Source organism: Enhydra lutris, unplaced genomic scaffold (genome assembly GCF_002288905.1).
Source record: "Enhydra lutris kenyoni isolate GAN:26980312 unplaced genomic scaffold, ASM228890v2 scaffoldscaffold13, whole genome shotgun sequence".
Classification (NCBI taxonomy): domain Eukaryota; kingdom Metazoa; phylum Chordata; class Mammalia; order Carnivora; family Mustelidae; genus Enhydra; species Enhydra lutris.
The window spans coordinates 22,566,080-22,588,573 of NW_019154097.1; the positions used below are offsets into that span (position 1 = coordinate 22,566,080).

The 22,494-nt window shown below is 52.8% G+C and overlaps 1 protein-coding gene across 1 annotated transcript in view; it reads left to right on the plus strand.

Moving 5' to 3' along the window:
- The window catches only part of LOC111146361 (pappalysin 1), a 236,448-nt gene that overhangs the window by 190,952 nt on the left and 23,002 nt on the right, over positions 1-22,494 (plus strand). The window contains 4 exon segments of the mRNA XM_022501889.1: positions 646-856; positions 1,549-1,720; positions 10,327-10,474; positions 15,456-15,565. Coding sequence (XP_022357597.1) covers positions 646-856; positions 1,549-1,720; positions 10,327-10,474; positions 15,456-15,565 — 641 coding nt within the window.

Genomic DNA, 22,494 nt, shown 5'->3' on the forward strand with positions numbered 1-22,494 from the left:
GGCTAGCTTCCCAGAGGGCAATCAGCACGTCTGCCGCAGCTGGCACAGGCTGCAGGGGAACGCCGCGCTCTCAGCTGCTCTGGCACAGCTTCACTGAACCCCGGGCCTGCAAAAAAGTATTGAGCCTCCAGATACCACAGTGCCATCGCTTCCAGGCACAAGTGGGGCTGGGAGCAATACAGGGGCGTGGGGCGTGGGGAGGAGCGGCTGGCAGCTCCAGGGCACACGACACCCTGCTGTCAGAACTCCCAGTCGATTCTGATGGGCGCCTGCTTCGTCAGTTACTAGACGGTGTATGTACTTTCCCCTCCGGGCTCGGGCCCCCACCTAGCAGAGCCAGGAGGATGGATGGAAGGAGCATGAAGGTCTCTTTCCTATGCAGTAGAAGAGGTTCTAGATTGGGAGTTGGGATCCTGGAATTTTAGTTTACTGCCTGTGTGGGGTGAGTTACTCCCCAAGCTGGATCTTCTCTATGTCACAAAGCCCTCCATCTCCTGGAGGCCCTCAGTTGTAATCTGAAGGGGCTGGAATTTCAAGAGCAAGACCCTCTGGCTTTTCCAGTTTAGTGAAGCTTCGGCAGCCCATAAGTTAGCTTGGCTGTCCCCCCTGCCCCATCGGCTAACCCTGCTTGCCTGTGTCCTCCAGGCAACAACAGCCTCCTGACCTGTATGGAGGATGGCCTGTGGTCCTTCCCGGAGGCCCTGTGTGAGCTCATGTGCCTAGCTCCGCCCCCGGTTCCCAACGCCGACCTCCAGACGGCCCGGTGCCGTGAGAACAAGCACAAGGTGGGCTCTTTCTGCAAGTACAAGTGCAAACCTGGATATCACGTGCCTGGCTCCTCTCGGAAGTCAAAGAAGTAAGTTGGGCTGGAAATGCACTCTCACAGGTTCTGCTGGCCAGGAGAGCCAGGTCTGGATGTCTGATTATAAGGAAGCACTCTTTCCTTTTCTTTCTTTCTTTCTTTCTTTTTTTTTTTTTTTGCTAGAGGCAATACCCACTGTTCATTGCATGCTGCCCTGTAAGAGTCTATAGGGACATTGTTAGTAACTGCCTACTGGCTGTGTGACCTCAGGCAAGTGACTTTACTTCTCTGGGCCTCTACGTTTCAACGATAAGGTGGGGATGATGATACCAGTTACTGTATAGTATTATTGTAAAGAACAAATGACGGTGTGTCTATAAAGTGTTTGCAAAGTGCCTGGCACATAGTAATTGTTCAATAAATGGTAGGTATGATTATCATTGTTGTAGTAGCTGCCATCAGAACACTCTACAAGGAAGGGAAAAGACAAGAGTTTGCCGGAGTTGAGTTTATTTCAGTCCGCATGGAACTGAGAGAATGTCTGAAACTCTTGCTTGCCTCAAGTCAATGAGTTTTCTTTAATCTCTATGCATGGCCCTTACCAACAGATAGGGCAGGTAGGGGATCAGGAGTGGGAAAGAGAAATGAGAGGCCAGCTGGCTCAAGAAAACTTTGGGTGTTTGCATAGGGTGTGAGTCTAGCCATCTAATCCTTAAGACATCTCTTCTTTGATCTCTTCTTTGAAGACGGGCCTTCAAGACTCAGTGTACCCAAGATGGCAGCTGGCAGGAGGGAGCTTGCGTTCCTGTGACCTGTGACCCACCTCCGCCAAAATTCCATGGGCTCTACCAGTGCACCAATGGCTTCCAGTTCAACAGCGAGTGTCGAATCAAGTGCGAAGACGGCGATGCTGCCCAGGTAAGACTCCTTGAACTTGAGGTCAGTGCTTGGGCCCTCTCCTGTCTGCTTATTGAAGAATAATATCCTTCAGGAGACTCTCTGCAGATATGACAGCCAGTTGCACCAGTGCAGAAGCTAAGAAACTGGGTTCTGATAACCTTCTTTGGGAATCTTCCTGAGCTTTGTTTTCCTCCCTAAATACCCTATTTTGATTCAGAGATTCTTAGCTTTGCGAAATGGTTAGTGTTAGAACCCTTATGAAGGAAAGCGTATATGGAATCCCATGGTAGGAAACTGACCACAGTTGAGTTACTGTGATAGGAGTGACCAGGGTGGTTTAGCCAACTCCCCACCATCATCAGCTGCAGTTGTCCCTGCAGTGTTTAAAAATGCAAGGTCACCATGTCCTCAAGACATCAGTTGGCTCTGCCAGCATGAAGAGAAGAGGAACCACATTGTGATTAGAAGGATAGAGTCTGGAGAACAGTAGGAAAGTATGGGAGACCAGAAGGAGATAGCAGGGTTTGGATCTTATCTCCATCCCCTGGCATCTGAGAGGAAGTCTGGCACTCCCACCCATTCCTGCTGAAGGAATCCATGACTAAAGTTCTCTTACTCCTTCTAAGAGAGGTAGGGTATCTAGAACGGAAAAGGGAAATGATAAATCCACCAGTGGTTCCACGGTGATAAACCAGCCATTTGGGGTTGATAGGCTGAGCCCTATATTTCAGGGGTATGCAAGGACCTTCATCCAGGTGGGGCTGGGGTTCAGCTGTGTGGGACCCAGGGCTGGCTTCACCTGCAGCTGGGCCTCAACTGTCTTTATTAGCCCTGCCAAACCGCCACCCTTAAGCCCCCTCCACCTGCTCCTCACATGCAAACAATGGTCAAGTTCTACTCATTATGCCTCCAGGATGTCTCCTAGAGCTGTTCTCATCTGTCCCTGGTACTGCCACAGTAACTCAGGTCACCGTCATCTCTTTACTGAGCTGCGTGCAGTCTTCCGATCACCTCCCTGCTCTTGCTTGGGTGGCTCAGTCGGTTAAGCGTCCAGTGGACTCTCTGCGTTTCAGCCCAAGCCATGTGTTCAGAGCACACATCTTATCACAATTCTCCTGCTTAAAGCTCCTCATGAACCAGTGACCCCTGTCCCCCAGGGGACAAACTGCCAACTTCTTGGGGTGGATCCCAGGCCTCCCGTGCGATTGCACACCTTCTCACCTCTGCATTGTCAATGAAAGAGCTCTTCCCCCTTTTGTAGCTGCCTCGGTCCTCGTCTTCCTTCCCAGACCAGCCTGGGCACCCATTCCTCCAGGAACCCCCTTTTTTATTGAAAGATGGTTGAAACATGATTCGTTGTAGGTGTACAACACAGTGATCAGACAAGTCTGTCTATATGTCATCCTGTGCCCACCACCCGTGTTGCTACCATCTGTCACCATGCAGTGCTGTCACACTACTGTACACTATTGTCCCCGTGCTGCACCTTTCATCTTTGTGGCTTGTTCGCTCCATAACTGGGAGCCTGTACCTCCAACTCCCCTGCACCTGTGTTGCCCATCCTCCCTCCCCTCTGGCAGCCATCATTTTCATGAACTCTTTCTTGATGTCCCTTCTATGGTTGGGCTCAGTGCCCTTTCCTGAAGTCCCCCACACCCTAGCACGGGCCACACTGCCCTGTAACTCATTTCAGGTGCTCCCTTCCTCAGGCTGTGAAGTGCTTGACCACCTCTTTCATCTGCCCTGAGTTTTCAGCACTTGGGACAGTGCCAGACACCCAGTAGGTGCTCAGGGAACGTCAAGCCATGAGAGCCATGGGGAATATCCAAAACAACCTCATTTTCTAAATGAGAAAAACTCATACTCAGAGAAGTCACTCAACCACCCAAGGTGACACAGCTGGTGTCTCCTGAGTCAGAATCCGGATGCTCCCAGCTGTGGACGGACTGAATCCAACAGACACCCCCTGAAAATCCTTCGCCATGCACACTCTTAGATGTCTGCATCCCCAGGTCATTGCCATCCTTGCCTGCCAGGGAAGCAGAAGCCGGTGTCGGGACAAGCAGAGGCCGGAGGTTACCATGGCCTCACGCAGGCTGCTCGGCTTCCCTCTTCCTCCCTTACATAAAACTGTTGCTAACAGTTACCCAAACTGCTGAGCCAAATACTATTCTGGCCGCGGTCATGTTATCAAACGAAACCCAGTCTGCCTGGGGCCTGCCAAGTACCTTTCATGGCCAGTTTGTATTTAAAGGAGAGGAAAATGTAAATTTATCAGACAACTCAAGCAGTTCTGTTTGGCAACTGGCGGAGAGGCTAGATGCAAAGGAGCGGGGTATTGCTTGTCGGCTCAAAGAATGAGGGGACGCGTGCCAAATGGGCTCCTAATACAATTGACGTTTCTAGTTTGTACCGAAAATGAATTTCTTCTACCCTCAGACCAGGGGCCTGAGAGCCAAATCTAGTATTCACCTCAGATCCCCTCTCGCTGCCTGTAAACACAGCAGAAATGTACGGCCCAGAGCATCTTGAATTAAACAGCTTGTATGGAGCTGGAATTCTTTGCTTTCCAAACAAGTTCCAGATCCTGGCAAAAGAGGACAGGGACTAGTCTAGGGGAAGTTCATGTACTCCCTCCCACTGCCTCTAAAAGCAAATTGACGAATGAAACCTCCAGTTCATTTGTTCCTTGGGAGCCAGAACGATGCTGGATCTGGACTCTGAGTTCAAATAGTGACTTCACCACTTACCAGTGGGAGGACTTGGGCAAGTTGTTTAACCCTTCAAGTTTCAGTTTTCTCATGGTGGGGGATATACTACTTCCTGCCTCATGGTTTGTCAGGATTAAATAAGGTAATGAAAGTATAGATAGGAGTATGCCTATGAGAAACCCCTGAAATTGTGCAGTATACAACCTGTGCCACCATGCATGGCAGCCCTGGGGAAGAAAGACACAGGTGAACTAGCTTTCCTATAAGGTCACTTCTAGTGGAGAGAATCCCTGATCCTCCACATAGGCTCCTATAGAAATAAAGGCAATGGCTTGAAGGTTATCCCTCTGTTGGTGGGTAGCCCCAGAAAGTTAGAAAAGTAGGCATCTGTCATGATTGAAGCCACAGTGTGGGATGGAGAGACCCGATCTGAACCATAGGGAAACCTGATTTATTGCTCAAGGAAACCTGTACAATACAGGTACTCTCTAGACTAGCAATGCACAGTAGAACTTTCTGCTGGGAGGAAAATTGTCCCGATCTGTGCTTTGCAGTATGGTGGCCACTGGCCACATCTGGCTTAGGGCATACTTGAACCATGGCTGGAGCAACCGAGCAACAAGGTTTTAACCCTTTATTTAATTTTAAACAGTTCAAATCTAAATGCAAACAGCCACACTAATATGGTCGCTACCATACTGGCCAGTTTGGCTCTTGAATTTATAGTGTTAGTATTTCTGTAAACCAAGACACAGAGAACCTGGGTAATAATAGCTTCTTTACTTTTAAAGTGTTTCCGGGATTCCAGGCGGGTGAGCCGGACTTTCTCTCATTTTGACAATTCCCAGCAGACATTTGAAAAAGAAACCAACATCCCCTTTTCCGAATGAGGGAAGAAGTCTTGGAGCCAACGAGCGGGTGGCGCTGATGGGCACCACAGCTTTGCTTTTCCTCCCCGCTGAACACTTCCAGGGCAGGCTAGTGGCAAAGGGCAGGAACTCTGTCTCCAGATAGCCAGGGAGAAGTGCCAGTTGCCCCAACATTTAATCCAGCTCAGATGCTCCTGAGCTGTCTGAGGCAGTAACTCAGGCCCAGTTCTATTCGAGAAGCACAGGGGCAGGTGGTATTTGTAGGTGATACGGGAACAGCCATCTTGTGATTGGGATGGAGTCTGTGGGGGATGCACACATGGGGACTGCAGCAGAGGAAGAGACTAAAGGTGCTTGTGGATGAAGTAATGCTCTTAACGGCTGGGGATTTCAGCCGCTCAGCCAGAGTAAGACAGAAAGGGTGGGAGCGGAGTCAGTAATGCACCCAGGTGAGTGCACGGATTGCACGGGTGGCCATAAAAGCCCTTCTGAAACGAAAAAGCCTTTCTGCCCGTGGCGTGCATCTGGCTCATGCCTTTAGGGGCTCTGCTGCGGATACAGGGAGTCCTCACACGCACGACGCCTCTCCAGGTAGGGGTGACTTCCGGTTGCAGCATTGTCAAAGGCTAGAGCCAGTTAGAAACTTGACAGGAGGTGGGCTTGACCGAGGAGATCCCCCACTGCCTCCCACTTGTTTTATAGATGGGACTTCTGGAGCCCAGAGAGGGGAAGAGACTCACCCCAAGTCACACAGCAAGGCACCAGCAGAGTCAGTCAGATCTCCACATCTCTGATCTCCTAACCAAGTCATTGCCCACTCCCAATTTTCAGCCATTCCTTCCACATACATGAAGGTTATATGTCACTTCATATCTTACTTGGAAGATGCAAAGTGCATAAAGGGCACTGCTGGGAATTAAGTAATTAATAGCAGCAGCGACTTAATGAGCATTTTCTACTGGCCAGTGCCTGGGCTGAGTGCTCTGCACAGACCACTTTATTTCAGCCCCACAGCATCCGTCTGGCATTACTGCCCCATTCCGTAGAGGTGGAAGCTGAGGTTCCCTGAGTTAAGGTGGTTCGCCCCACGCTATGTAGCCGGGGGTGGGGGACCTGAGATTCCTGTTCCCCCGTTAGCCCGCGTCCAAAGCTTAGCCCTTTATGTCCCGCTCTGAGGCTGCCACGGTCTCTCTGCCATTATTTTGTCTATTTCCATTTCTGCTAAGGAGAAGAAATCTAATTCTCCCTCTCCCCACCTCTCCCCTCCAGTGTAGTAGAGGCACGGAGGCTTAAGGTCAGGAGACACGCCTCTAGCATTGGCCCTCCCCCTGTCGAGGTCATGCTGCCTTCCCATGCCAGCTGCTGCCATTTCTAAAATGTGGGTGTTCCTTGAGTGTATTCTAGAGACGCAGGCACAGAGTGGCCTAGCACCTCCACTGACACTGGGAGAGCCCTCGTGTGTGTTGAGCTCTTACTTACTTATTCGGTCCTCGTGCCGACTCTGCAGGCAGTGCACCCCATGCCCATTTAATCGGGTGAGGAAATTAAGGAACACAGAGAAGCTGAGAAGCCTCCCCAGGTACTCACAGCTAGGAAGTTGCAAGACCAGGATTTGAACCTGTGTAGTTTGGCTCGAGTCTATGCTCCTATTACAGTGGCATCTTTTTTTTTTTTTTTAAAGATTTTATTTATTTATTTGACACAGAGAGAGATCACAAGTAGGCAGAGGCAGGCAGAGAGAGAGAGGGGGAAGCAGGCTCTCCGCTGAGCAGAGAGCCCGATGTGGGGCTCGATCCCAGGACCCTGGGATCATGACCTGAGCCGAAGGCAGAGGCTTAACCCATTGAGCCACCCAGGCGCCCCTACACTGGCATCGTTTAAAAAACTCACTTGTTTACTTCCCAGCCGAGCCTCAGTTTCTCAGTCTGCCACAAGGGTATGATTTCTACTCTATTGTGTTAATCAAAGGGGTTTTAAATGCCTGTAAAACAGTTGGCACATAATGGGTATTTGATAATGGGATTATTGTATGCCGTTAGCACTCTGTGGATCTGTGTGACTAAAGAGAGTTTGAGAGAGTGCACATGCTTTTTTACAGACGGACTCCCAGGCACAGAGAGGCAGAATATTCTGGTGAGGGATGCTCAGCCCTCTGGCGCGAGATTTCGCCTTAACATGCAGAACTGTGCGTTCAAAGCCACGTGTGCCCAGCGGGCTCCTTGCCCAGTGCTCTTGGCTTCTCTCGGATGGCATCCTCAACATCAGGTCTTCGTGGTCACCCTAGATTAACATCAAGGGTTAATTCTGAGGCTCTGTACTAGCTAGTAGGTAAGCCCCGAATGCACCAAGATCTAGTCTTAAAGGGGAATTCAGAAATCCAGACAGGCTCTGGAAAGTCTGCTGTGCAGAGGGCACAGCGAGGGCAAAGGTGCGGAGCTGGAAAGCAAGAGAAATGTGCAGGAGAGACGAGCTAACCGAGAGACTAGGAGGAAGGACAGGTGCGTGGCAAGAGATGGGGCTAGACTTGTCATCTGGGCTCCACCGTGGAGGCCCAGGTGGGCCAGGCCACGGGTGTGACTTGTTCAGAAGGTGACGGTGTCTTAGCAGAAGGGTGGCGTACTTGTTTAAAGCAGATTTAATCAGCAGCCAAGAGTACCTGATGAGCTGGGCAGAAAGGAGAGAGGCTGGAGGCAGCAAGACCAGGCCCTGTACTCCCCTCTTCTCCGGTGGAGCCTTCTACAGTGGATTTGTCTATGGCGAAATTCCCTGAGCAGATTCCAGCTAGTTCTAATACGTTCTCTGCTGCAAACCGAGGTCCCCAGCCAACTCTGGCCCACGTAGTGCTGAGGTCTGCAACCCTTCAGGGGCTGGAGGCCAAATGCATCATAGGCCCAGGCCAAGGCTCCAGGAAATTGGGGTCAATTTCCTATTCCCCCGAGGGCCCAGCAGAATCATGGGGCCTGGGGCCTGGGGCTCCAGGAGGGAGAGTCGCTTCTCTGAAGCCACATGAAGTGGCCTGAACTCACCCTGAGCTCTCGCAACTTCCCGGGGAGGACTGTGTAAGATGTCCCACAGCTTCCCACTCGGGATGGACCACCCTTGTCCTGCGCCACCAAGGCTCCCGCCGCAGACGGACAGGCACACGAGAGGCCCGAAGAGGGCCCCCCTTTCCCTTCGGAACCCTGTCTCCTTGCAGCTGTTTTCTCAGACAGGGCAGCTTCCGCCTCATCAGCCCTGTCGGCGGGCTGATTCACTTCCTCCTGCGTGCACTGGTTCTCCTAGTCCCTTGTCCCCCCGTGTCATCCTCTGCTCACTCACGCGTGTGTCCCCTCACCCACACGTTTGTTTCTGCTCTCGCTTACTGAGCAGACTCCTTCCATGACTCCCTGCCTGCTCACCCCGTCTTCTGTCAAGTGGTTCTTGAGGGAACACAAACACATACCGAGTGATGAGTGAGTGGGCCGAGGGGTCAGGACCTGTCATGTGCTGTGGCCCTGAGGATGTGGGGACGAAGGGGGCACTGTCTGGGGCCTTGAGCAGTTCGTCCTCTAGGTGGGAATGGATGGGAAACAGAGAGGCACCTGACGGGTGCGCCCTGCGGTTAGAGCAGGACTAGAACGGGGTCCTCTGGGCCAGACAGGGGGTCTGGGCCGGGAGGGAACCCAGCAGCCACGAGGAGTGGGTGTGCGGAAGCATGGCGGCAGGTGAGCACCTAGGGTGCATTTGAGAGTGTAGGTGGTTTAAGCCGACGTTCAAGGTTGGTGGTGGTGCGGTAGGGAGCAAAGCCATGGAGAGGGAGCCAGAGTTCAGGCCCTGCGGGCTCTGGAGGCCAGCCATGGGACTTTGGATGGAAGCTGCGGGGCATGGGAGCCAAGGCATAGATATTCATACTAGTGGAGCACAGTCAGTGACTCCTATAGAGTTTCTCTGCTTATCAAAAGCTTGAAAGAAGGAGAGAATATGCAGCTTGTTCTGCAGTGGAGGGGCCCACGTCCGGATACCGTCCAGGGTTCTCCATTGTCAGGGGCTTGAGTCCAAACTCCATAAGCTGACAGTGAAGGCCCCACCTTGCGTCTGCCCTACCAGCTCCTCCTCCCTTGGTTCACAAGCCGAGAGCCCCTGGGAAGCTCTCTCTGCTCACTATACTTCCTTGCATTTGCCCATGCCCTTTGGCCTTCCAGAAAGGTCTTTCTATCCCTGTTCCACCTGTGACTCTATGAGTCCTTGAAAACTCTTTTTCCATTTATCACCTCCTCTACAGGGCCTCCCTGCTTGCCCTAACAACCCATTACTCTCCCCGTGACCTCCCAGCACAGCACTGATCACCGTGCCTTGACGTGGCTGGCTGCTCACGTGACTGTCTTTCTCACGGGGGCCCATACTTGACACCTGATACAGCTCACTTGACTTTTGAACCCTACAGAGCCGGGCACAGACTGGGCACCAAGGAATGGTCCTTGGATTTAGGGGCAGTTCTAAAGTATCTGCAGAGTGAGACCTCCCATTAGAAAGCCAGACTCCGGAAGTAGGCTCAGAGCGAGGACCGAGCCTGCAGGTTGCATGTGCCTACTGTCTTGCGGAAGATGGAGAAACTGTGTAATGCCTGTTCTAAAAAACTGGTTGAGGGGGGGCACCGAGCCAGCTCCAAAACCCATGTTCTTACCTACTGTATGAGCTGGGGTGTGTTTGGGTGTGTTTGGTCATCTACCATCTCAGTTAAAAAAAAAAAAAAATCAACACAGAAATCCCTCTGACTGAAATCTCTGAAAGAGCTCGAAGCTAGGGTTCAGGAAACATGGGGGTTAGGCTCCCTGGAGAGCTCTGAGCACGTTTCTTCTTGCCTTGAGTCCTCAGTTTCCCCATCTGTCAAGCAGAAATGTTAACAGTGCCTCTATTTTTGGGTGATTAGGTTTCTACCTAACACTTCCAGGGCTCTGGGGAAATGAGGAATGGTTTCCTCTGTTACTCTGAGGGCCTGATTACGGTGAGGGTGGCAGTCCCTCCGGGTCATGCTGACTGTTCTTCTGTGGTCTGTGCTGCTCAGGGACATGGGAACAACATCATCCACTGCCGGAAAGATGGCACCTGGAGTGGCTCCTTCCACATCTGCCAGGAGATGCAAGGCCAGTGCTCGGCCCCGGACCAGCTCAACGGCAACCTCAAACTGCAGTGCCCGGAAGGCTATGCCATAGGTACGGTGGGCGCGTGAGGGTGGCGGGGAGGCACAGGTCCTTCTCTAGCCTGGGGCCAGTGTTTCGCTGGGTGACTAGGCACACTCCTGATGCCCTGTAGGAGGAAGACAGAGATGAAGGAGACTAGGTCCTGTGCTCCCAGAAAGAGACTTGAGGGTACACTTGTTGGAGAAGAACAGTCGGGGAGTGTGGAGAGTCCCACTGGAGCACAGAAGAGCTGACCGCTGTTTCGGGGGACCCAGAAGGCTCCTAGGGGAAGGGACGCTTCTATAGAGATTGGAAAGAGCTTGTTGGGCAGGAGATGGGCTTCTGGACAAGGAACCATGCAGCGTGGAGGGGAGGAGCTGGAGAAGCACACACACCCTGTGTCAGAAAGCAGTGGTGGTCCCCGGTTAATCTTAAATTGAGCGTCGTACTAATCCTTCATGAGTACCTACAGTGGGCTAGGTCCTGCAGCCAGCCCTTGAGAGGCGCCTTCTCATATCTGCTCAACGACCTATGACAGATGAGGAGATGGGCATGTGAAGGGATAACAGAGCCTCCCCGAAGCCAGACAGCTCTCTTATTCTGGAGTCCCAGTTCTTCCCCTGGCATCTCAGTGGCCTCCCACTGGGAGGATAAAGAATATCTTGGGAATGCTATTTGTGTGGCGATAGGCTAGCTCACAGTAAGGGGAGACAACCTGGGGTTTGATGCCAGGGATTTGCTTGGTTGAAACCAGCATCTGGACAGAGGCATTAATCACAGGCTCCGAGGCTTTCTGGGGGAACTGGGCGTGCATTGAGTCTGACCTCAGTGGAGGGCAGTGCTGCTGACCTCTTAGGCTGATTCCCTAATTGACCATGATGAAAAGCCCAGGGAATTGGATCTTTTTTCTCATGGCTGGCGTGATTTATGGGATAATCACCAGGGATGTCTGGAGCAGGAGGTTATCACGCACGCACTCACTCCCAGTCACACGGAGCCAACAAGTTCTGCATCCAGCAAAATGGGAGCTGTCACTTCTTTTCCAGAAGCAAGGCCTGTGTTTGGGGAGGGGAGGTGCGTGGGGCTCCTGACCACCTCCTTTCAAAGACAGAAACGTAGAGCCTGAGAGCGCACGTGCGTTCTTCACCTAAAAGCAGACTAGGAATCAGTGCTCCTGCGTTAAGCCCAGAGCACCAGCTCCCGTGTGGGTGAGAAAAACCTCCAAGTGCAAGGTTGCTCTCTCTGATGATTCAGAAGGGACTTCAGGTTCCTATAGAGCCACCATCTGAAGGGCCCTAGCCAGGGTGTTTGCAGAGAGGGGGTATCTTGTGTGATCTGCTAACATAGGCATTCTAGAAGTTTGGGGCAACAGGTGTAGCAATGGTCAGTAACACTGGCTGCTCTATCCCAAAGCCAGCGCTTTCTTCTGCCATCATTCCTGACAGGTGGTTCTAGACGCTTACGTCTGTGATAGGGTCCCTGCCCCCAACTCAACCAGGATACACAAGTGAATTTTCAGTTATACTCATGACTGGTATTAAGTGTTCCTGGGAGGGAAAATTTTGATTAAGTGACTTCTATTTAAAAGAAAAAACTTTTAGAAACAGAATTCCTGCCTGTCTACCTCCACGGATACACTCAAATATATTCACACATGCAAAAATAAACACAAGCACAAATGTTTAATAACCAAACAGACCCAAATACACGCAGCATAAACTCATGCCTCGCACGTACACATCAGCCAAACACATCACCTAACACACACACACACACACACACACACACACACACACATGTGACATAGAGTCACACACGTCACAAGCACAGATGCATCTGAGGCCCTGAAACATGTTACATAGACAGGAAGGTGCCCAGATACACTATGGGGCCCCCAGGTGCGTAGCCGCCCTCACAGTCTCGCCGCCCAAGGCCCTGCTCTCCGTTCGCCCAGCGAGACAGAGGCACACGTATGGCCATAGCATCCCTTTGCCCACCGAGCTTTCTCGCAGTCAAGCAGAAAGGGAAAGAAGCCAGTACGACACAGGAGCCTCGATGTCCTTCCCTTCCCTGTGCCCATGTCCCATTCCCAGACAGATGTCCCTCTTATGAATATGGCGATCCATGCATGATGGTGGGCCATTGGGGAAGGGGGCAAAGGTGGTTGCTGAGAGGGAAAAGGCATTGTGGGACGCTGGGAGGGAAGGAGGGGAAACAGGTTTCCCTCCTGACCTCCAGGTCCCTCCCCTTCGTCACCTCCAAAGACCCCCAGATCAGAAGCCCAGGCTGAGCCCTTCCCTGTGCACAGCCCCCCTCACCAAGGAGGGGATTTGCTCCAAGGCCTTATAATTGGGGTGAAGTCCCTTCATGTGGGCTCAGGGGCTGGAGGACACATTCTGGAGCCGCCCAAGCAGTCCCCTGTGGGCTCCTTCCCCGGGCAGCACAGGCCAGCTTCTGTGGCAACTAAGAGCACTCAGAAAGTTGCTACTGCCCCCTCCCCACCCCCGGGGCTGCCACCCTCCCTCCTTCTCCCAGGGAAGGAGAGGCAGGGCCCGGTGAGATCACCCTCTGTAATGATGCCAGTTCCTGCTCATATATCACAACAGGGCAGCCTGGTCCTAAAGCCCCAGCCCTGTGTGTGTGTGGGTGGGGGAGTGCAGGGGAGGGAGCTGCAGGGAAGGGGAAGCGGGGACGGGACTGCTGCTGAGCAGACCAGGGATGGCCTCCTGCGTTGACCATATTTTCCCCTTTGTTCCTCTCCTGGGAGAAGAGAGCCTTTGGTTTTTCCTCACAGGCTACCTCCTGCTTTTGCAAAAGAGGATTTTATCATCACAGCCTTGTTTCTACCTCGCTCCCTAAATACTCCTTTAGAACTGATCTCATGATAAACACGCCGCACTGACTTTCTCCAGCTGCTTCGTGACTCCCCCCGCCTTATTCCCATCTCTCATCTTTTTGGTTTTTTTGCAGTCGTCCCCACCCCTGCCGCCTCATTTCTTTTCCTTCCTCTGTCTTCCTTTCCCTTTCCTTTGTTGCGCTCCCCTGTATCCACTGCCGGGCTCAGAAGGCAGAGGGACGTGGGTTTTAATTCATGGGGCCCTAGTCGCCTGCTTTGTAGCCTGAGCTCCGTGCACATCTCTAACCTGAGACATGGGTGTGATGACAACTGTCACACAGCGCAGGGTATTCGGGAGAATGAGTGACATAGGAAAACCACCTGCAGGGCCAGGGGTCTGGCCCCCACCTTCTGGGCTCGGGGGCCCTGTGTTTAAAGTGAAGAGGTTTTAAACACTGTCCTAGGCCTGCCACTCCACCCTCGTCCCCTCTTCAGTCCTGGTGAGTCTCTCAGAGACCAAGATGGCCATAAGCAGAGCCCTCGTAGACAGTGTGTGTGGGGGGGCGGTGGATACACACAGACATCACACACACACACACGCACGCATGCGTGCGCCTGGAAGGGAGCCTTTGAATGGCTACTGGAATCAAGTTGGCTGTCTCTTGGGACTCACTTCGTGTTCAGGGGTGGTCCTGGCATTAAGACAAGGGAACGGCCTCCTTAGGGCCTTGGTCAGATTCTGCCACATCCGCCTTTGCCCACAGGAATGAGCATGGCTTGAGAGTCCTGGGGATACCTCATGAGATAGGCTTGATTCTCAGGAGACTTCACAGTATGTGAGAGCAGGGTGGAGAATGAATGCACCAAATTACAGTCGACTTGCCGGCCCACAGCTTAAAGCTCGCCGTGCCTCATCAAGCGCTGCTGTGTACCCGCCTGTCCCCGCTTATCATCAATGCCTTCGTTCTTTCATTTCTTTATCCAAGACGCAGTCTTGTATTCATTCACTCCCCCGTTGGGGTACGCATGTCCTCCTGCACATTCACCCACCCCTCGGTCCCTTGTCCATAGATGCATTCGCTCGCTCCCTGTCTCTCCCACTCGTTTCACAGATGCTTGCTGCCCTGCATGGTGCCAGGCTCTGGGTGGAGAACGGGGAGCACAGAGAGGGCTGGCTTCAGGAGTTTACAGTCTGGCAGGGAAGAGAGCCATCGATACAACCATCCCCCAGCCCTGTGGGAAGGGGCTAGTGCCTGTGAGAGGGCCTGGTCTATCAGGAAAGCAGGGAGGGCTCCACGGAGCAGGCACTTGGCAGGGCTTGGCTGGAGGTCTGAGGGATGATTAAAGTGCCTTAGTTGAAGAAGAGTAGGAAGGGCCTAAAAGCACCGGGGAGGCATGTGTGGAGGCACCGCGTAAGCAGGAAGTGAGGGGCTGGGGGGGCTGATGCTTCCTGCACCGTCCCTGCGTGTCAGGCACCGGGCCAGGCTCACAAATGAGTCCCCCTCATCCCTGTCCATCTGGGGCATCCCTGTAACCGTGGGAAGGCAGGCACAGGGAGGACATAAGGCCAGCACCGAGAGACTCATCGTTGCTGAACACTGCTCTCACTCAGGCGCAAAGATCAGGGCAGGCTTCTTGGAAGATGTGAACTGGGCCATGAAGAACTGATAAGATTTGACCTTGAGAAGGCAGATGGGGGTGATTCTGGGGAAGGGGTGAATGGGAGCAGAAACATAGAGGAAAGGGGTTGTGGGACTCAGGTGGCAAACCTATGGCAATCTGGCTGGACCACCCAAAGCGTGAAGATGGTTAATGGGAGATGAAACTGACTAGACGACTAGACCATGGCAGCCCATGCATGCTGGGCAAAGGGGATTACATTTTGTCCTGCCTTCGGGGAACCTTGGAAATGTTCTCAAGCAGAGGAGGGGCGTGACCAAAAGGGGCTCATGGCCGACGAACATGGTGATGGGTGCAGCCTAGACTAGAGACCAGAACAGAGTCGGAGAGACCAAAGGCTGCCCCTTTGGGAGTTTGCTTCTTTCCACTGTCCTCAAGGCCAGGGTGGCCTGGCCCACAGGGGACCAGGAGCAGGAGGGCCCACACTGTGAGAGAGCAGCCCATGGGCATCAGGGGATTGTGGGCTGAGCTGTGGCCTCACACTGTGCTTGCCCTCAGGGTCGGAGTGTGTCACCTCGTGCCTGGACCACAACAGCGAGTCCATCATCCTGCCAGTGAACGTGACCGTACGGGACATCCCGCACTGGCTGAACCCCACACGGGTAGAGGTGAGTGACAGGGCCAACCCTCGTGTCTCAGGGAGGGAAATGACCCCCTTGGACACTTACTATGCCCTGGTCCTGAATTCGTCCTTTTGCACATGATGCGAGTCATGAGTCACTGACTCATAACACCTATTCGCGGGGGGGGGGGGGGGGCTCTGTTCACAATCATTTCTCCAGGCCTCCAGCATGTCTCACTTCTCCTTGACCAGGCCTCCTATGCGAAGGACCTTTTATTTACTGTCCCACTGAATCCTGATGGCAGGCTAGGAATAAGAGGACTGTTGTCCTCAGTTTAGAGGTGAGAGCACCGAGGCACCGAGAACACACAGAAAAACCTGTCTGTCTGACTGGGTCCCAAACCCCTGTCTGTCTGACCAGGCCTGTATCTGTGAGTGTAGTGCAATCTGGCTTCTCCAGACAAGCTCTTAGAAGGCCTTCCACGTGCTATGGCCTAGATTTCTGGTATCCTTCTCCCTGCTTTACTTGTTTGATGGAAAGCAACTAATAGTGATCTGGGGAACTCGTAACACCCATTGCTTAGGAAGCACCCACTGTGTTCCCGTGCCCAGCACTCAACACACAAGATAGTATTTAAGCCCCAGAATTATTGTACGGAGCAAGGGGCATCGCCTGCAGTCCCTGCTTGGGGACACGGAAGTCTTAGGAGTGAGCGACGGGCCCCAGCGCGAAGGCTCAGGCTCAAGCCTGAGTCCAAAGGCAGTGCTCCTCCCGCAGTGTCAACGCCGGCATGGCCCTGTCCAGAGGCCTTGTAGGCTCTGCCTCTCGGCATCTGCTGTCCTTGCCCAGGTCCAGCTGGGGGCTGGCCACTCCCCCAGGTCTACATGTCACCTGGTCCATCCATGACCCTGTAGGTGAAGCAGAACCCCACTCTTGCCCTCAAGGACAGTGTGGACCCCGGGCCTCATGTACCCATTCTGGGCACTGGCTCAACCTGGAGAGAGTGAAAGAGGGAAGCAGGGCGCACGCAGGGCACTGTTCAGCGATGTCTCTGTTGGCCAGCCTTTCTGCCTGGGGTGTGGGGGGCCTCGCTGTCTGCCCTCCTGCTGCAGATCTCACTCCGGATAGCCAGGCAGAACCCGATACGAGGTGTACTGTTTCTCAAATGAGCTGAGGGCATGATCGCGAGGGCTTACTCAGCACTGGCCCCTGGCGCTGGAGCTGGCCTTGGACACCCACCCCGCTCCCCTGTGCACCCCAGCATTCTTCTTCTTCCCTCCTCTCCCCTTCCTCCTTCTCCCCGACTGTTCTCTGCCCCATCTACCACTCGAGCCCCTGTTGCCTGCTTCTGTCTCCACTCTGAGTCTCTGTCCCCTCTCTCTCTTTTTTTTTTTAAGATTTTATTTATTTATTTGACAGAGAGAGATCACAAGTAGACAGAGAGGCAGGCAGAGAGAGAGAGAGAGAGAGAGGGAAGCAGGCTCCCTGTCGAGCAGAGAGCCCGATGTGGGACTCGATCCCAGGACCCTGAGATCATGACCTGAGCCGAAGGCAGCGGCTTAACCCACTGAGCCACCCAGGCGCCCCTCTGTCCCCTCTCTTAAGACTCCAATCACCTTGTTCCACACCCCGCCCACCCATACTCTTTCCCCTCTGTCTGCCCCTGACTCTCCCGTGCATTCCCTAGACAGCGCTTTTTCTCCAACCTCCTGCTCCTCGTCTGTTTTCTGCCTTTGGAGCGCCTTACCCCACTGCTAACCCAGAGACCCACACAGATTCTCACTGAATAACCCCGGCGAATGCTGGCATGCTGTCCACACCCAGGGGCACACACAGACCCCATGTCAGAAGCTCAAGGAAGTTGGAGATCAAGTATAATATAAGCCCCTTATTGTACAGGCAGAGAAACTGAGGAGCGGCGAGGGAGGGGGTTAGGCCAGGGTCGCCCAGGAAGCAGAGCCAGGACTGTGCCACGCCGCGGCTCCATTCCCCTCCCTCTCCCCTGCCCTGCTTCCATATACCCGAAGTCAGGGGAATCACACTCCTACACAGAGCAGACACAGGAGACCTCCCTCATACCCCAGTACCGGAGGTCTTCTCCGCCTGGGACTCAGACCAGTTTCCCCTGGCCCAGCTCCCACTCAGGCCTTTTCTCTGCCCCCTGGGTGCATTCCTGCCCTTCCCTCTGTGAGCCCTGGGCACTAAAGAGTTCAGTTATAATTCACTGTGAAATAAATCCAGGGATTGGAAAGCCCGCGAGCCCCCCTCCCCCAGTTGCCCACCCGCCGCCTGCCCGTCCCAGCCCCCACCCAGTTCCCTGGTCTGCCGACCCTTTATTGATGCCGGCCTACGGAGAGAGCCATAACGAGGTTCAGACCTCCACCGGTCTCCGGAGGCCTCATTATCCAGGAGGAAAAAAATGTGGTGGAAACAGGGAGGAGGGTGAAGGGCAGAGATTGATGATTTCCAGGAATAAGGCAGAAAAGCTGGCCTCTGCTGCACCCTTGCCCCCTTGGGTGGTGAGAGCTAGGCAGAAACAGAGCGGCTAGAGCAGGCACCGCCAGGCCAGGCCAGAGCAGAGGCCTGGGGTCGGGCGGGGGTGGGGGAGTCCGGTGTTCTTAGGCCTGCCTCCCACCGGGGCCAGGCGCAGGGGTGGGAAGGCGCAGGGGTGGGGGTCGGCTGGGCTCCAGCTCCCCTTACCTTTGTCCCCGGGGAAGGAAGTCCGAGGCCGGAGCTGACATTTCCTGGATGCCACCTGTGAATCTGACACTGGGTCATGCTTCCTGCACACACACACCCCACACCCCGTGAGTGGGTTTCAGTCTCTCCCCGGTTTACAGGGGAGGAAGTGGAACCTCAGCGAGGGGAGACCCTTGCCTGAGAGGAAGTGAAGGGAGCCCTTGGGCAGTCTCATGGTGGGCAGCTGTTCCCAGCTGCCTATGCAGTTTCTGCTGGACGTAGGGCAATAATAATAAAAACCAACTGTTCATTGACCGCTTACCAGGGAACATGCTGTGGGATAGTTCACCGCAGGCTCTCTGCGCGCCCCCCTGCACCCCCTCCCGAACCCACCCCCAGAAAACAGCCACCATCTAGAACTCTAACTTGTAGCATTTGCCAATTACCGTGGTATCAATATTCCCCCCATGGCAGATGTCCAGGTTCCCAAGTTGCCCTCACTGCACACACAGCTGGGACGGGGCAGGCACCGCTGCCTCTCCTGGGCCCACGAGAGCGGCTAAAGCCCACAGTGGCACATGTCACGCGGCAGCCTCTATTTTAAGTACTTTGCACGCATCGGCCTATGTAATGAGAACAACGCCTACTTAGATGAGTGGGAGATGGACACTGAAATCACGTGCCGTGATGAGCGCACCACGATGGTGACTTTTGCACAGGCAGGCCCGCGGTCCTCTTACCACAGTGCTCCCTTTCGTGCCTAGCTCCCGGTGGGTGCTCGCCAGATACTTAGGGCTTGCGGGGTCAAGTGACCAAGGTTCTCATTCAAGCTCAGGCGTGTTCTTGCTGTCTATCCCTGGGCAAATCCTATCACTGCTATAAGCCGCAGTTTGCCTGTCTGTGGAAGGAGAGATAGGCCTGGATCAAGAGTCCCAGAGTCGGATACCCACGGGAACCGGGCTGGTGGGATAAGTGGGTGAAGCAGGCCTGGGGTGTCATTCTGTATATCACACACCTAGGCATATTATTAATAATAGTAGCAGGATTTACTAGACTTACTTCAGACACTTAAAATATAATACAAACACCCGTGCGTGTTATAATACAAACACCCAACTTAAGAAATGACTCTCTAAATTTTCTTCTTACTGAGACTTAATGCTCATGCTGATCTTACGTGTAAGGTTTGATCAGTGTTTATGTTTGTGGCCACTCCTGAAACCACTCCCCAGGTTGGGATCTCTGGCTCCCCAGAGGTCATTCCCTTCCCATGCCAGGCAATGGTTGTGCCCCCAAGATCATGTCTACTGGGTTGGCTTATTTTTTTTTATTGAGGTATAATTGACATATAAAATTATATTAGTTTCAGGTGTACTAAAATTTTTAGGCTTAATTTCATAAAGAAAAACACTCTGTCCCTTTGTTTTTTTTAAAGTTCTCTTCTTTGAAAGTGCCCACTCCCCCGACCCCCATCACCCCACATGCACTGTTGTGAGCAATAGGGACACGGAGAAATCTTCCTCACATCTCATAAAGGATATGATACAAATTCAGTGACAGATGGCAATATCTCTTGGGCTCCGTGCTGGAGAGACTGCAGGGAAAGGTGGAGACAGTGGTGAACTCTGGGAAGCACATCCTGCTTCCCAAGAGGGCAGCTCAAGCCACATGTGGCAGTGTGGAAATATGTGCTTAGTATGGCTAGAGTCCCCACTTTGTCTTGAATATAAGAAATCTGGAGTCTTTAAAATATAAAATCTCTATTTTTTTTTTAAATATTGGCAAATAATTTTGACGTCTGTCAAGCACACTGTGTGCCAGACTGAACATTTCTGTGGGTTGTGTAACCTGGAAGCTGTTGGCTTGCAACCTTTGAATGAGGCAGACTCCTAGCCCCAGCATCTGGAATTCAGGGTAGCAGCCTCTCTATCACCAGCTCCAAGGGAGCACCCCAGTCTCCCCTGTATCTCAACTTGTTCACGGCAAAAGCAGTGTGCGGCCTCAGAGGCTTATGATTCCTCTAGGCATCTGGGACCTTGGATTTTATAATGGCTTCTGGGAAGAGGATGGAAGGAGGGAGGAAAGAGAGGAGAAGAAGAAGGAAGGGAGGGAGGTACTTAAGGGGGGGGGAAAGGAAGTCACCATTTACTGAGTACCTATGATATGTGGGCGCCAATAGGCAGGTCCACATGCCACCTCACTTTTTCTCTACCATACTCCAGCGAGATCAACAGTATTACTATTTTATACACGAAGAAGCTGAAGTTCTCACTGGGTGTTCACTGCCCAGTTCATGTAGCTAATACATCTGAAGCAGAATTTGAACCCAGGGCTAATTCTCCTGCATTTCGTCTTGCAAGGTAACCACCTTCTATATTATAAATCATAATGCGACACTTGCAGACAAAGGGTGCAGAATTCATTCCCTGAAAGGAAGGCTGCCCCATGGAATGCCCTGTCAAGGGTCTGGAGTCAGAGGTAGAAGGGTTCTGAGTGAGCATGGAGTCCAGTCTATCCGAGGTATAGAGGCGAGACAGCGTGTGCCCTGCAGGTGAAGCCCATGCCGGAGAGATGGGTCCAGAAGCCAGTGATCTCTCATTCACTCATTTGGTCACTGGTTCATTCACTCACTCAGAAACACTGATGAGGTCCTTCTAAACGGTAGGCATTCTTCAAGCACAAGGCATTCAGGTTGAAGAGTGCCTGGGCTTTTAAAGAAAGCCCGAAGCTCTGTACATGATAATGAATGGCAAACTTAAGTTAAATGATAGCATTCATTCACCGAAAGCCCTACACATCAAGGGGAGAATTAAGGAGAAAAGAGGGCTCATCGTAGACGGTATCTGAAGGGGTGTCCAATCTGAGCCTTAGGTTGGGGAGGCTCTCTTATGATGCTTTCTCACATGTCTTAAACTCTGCCTGGGACCGCATCTTCCCTGGGATTCATCCTGGAATCTTGGAGACACTCTGCCCACCCCCAGCCCCCTGCCTACTTTCCTCTGAAAGCCCTTTCACCTTCCTGAACCTTGGTCTTTCCGTCAGGCCAAAGAGTAAACTATTTTATATTTATAGTTTTGGGGGCTAGGGGAATGTGAAGGAGAGCGTAGGGTTTAAATACAGATCTGGTAATCAGAGAACTGCGGGCCTACTTCCCGATGGTCCTTGCCTATGTGTATGGCTTAGAGCAGGTTGGTCAATGCTCTGCGGTCCATTTCCTCCCGTGTAGCCCAGGCTCAAAAATAGTACCTCTCCTGTAGTTGGGGTAAGAATTAAATAAAGATCTGAGGACCGGGCATGTGCGGATGAAGATGAGGATAATGATGACAGGGTTGGTAATGGTGCTGTGATGGTGATGAACATGATGGTGGCGATGCTGAAGGTCACTGCAGCCAGGAAGAAAGGACAATGTATTCTTCTTAGGCACCACGGCAGGAAACGAAAGCCGCCTTACAAAACCTGGGCTGAAAGCACTCTCACTGGGCTAGAGGTCTCCCTGGCACCCGAAGGAACAAGGCTGACATTGGAGGGCCCCCACCGGGGATCTCCCAGTCTGCGGTGTAAACAGCCTAGCTTTCCCTTCAGCTCTCGCTGCTTGTCCCCTTCCAGTTCTGCTCACATACAGAGGGGCCTGTAGTGAGACAGGTAGGGCGTGCAGCCCTAAGGAATAGTGGAAAATCCAAAAGCCTTGGAAAGATAAACAGGCTCATGTGGATAGTATAAAAGTCCTTTCTCTGAACTCACGTCAGGTAAACCTCAGCTGACAGAACCTTGTACAGCCACACCACAACACTCCTACAGGCGGATTAAATTAGCTCTCTCGGATACACAGGGGGAGGGATGGGCATCGACTCCCTTGTGGATCCCGACCCTGTTGTGTTCTATTACTTGAGCCATTACCAAGGCCCCCTTCAGCAACCCTGGGTTTTGGCTGGGGACAGACTCTCAGACCCAGAGATGAAATCCTGGGTCAGGTCTCACAGAGGATGAAATCAGGTGATTCTCTCCACCTGTGGCCCTGTAGCTGGGAAGCAGAGGGCACGAGAGTAGCTAAGCTGGAAGAAAGGAGCACCGGAAACCACTCACACTCCTTCATGTGGTCAACATGTACTTGTTTGCTCTGCTCCAGTCCGGGTCCTGGGGAGACACAGAATTGTGTCAAACCCAGGTCCTCAGTTAATCAGTCCCGTACCATTTATCTCCGTGGGTCATCATGACAAGTCCATGAGGTGATTTTCGGGACCCATTTCACAGACAGGAGAACCCAGCCTCAGAGTGGAAATTTACAAAGCAATTTC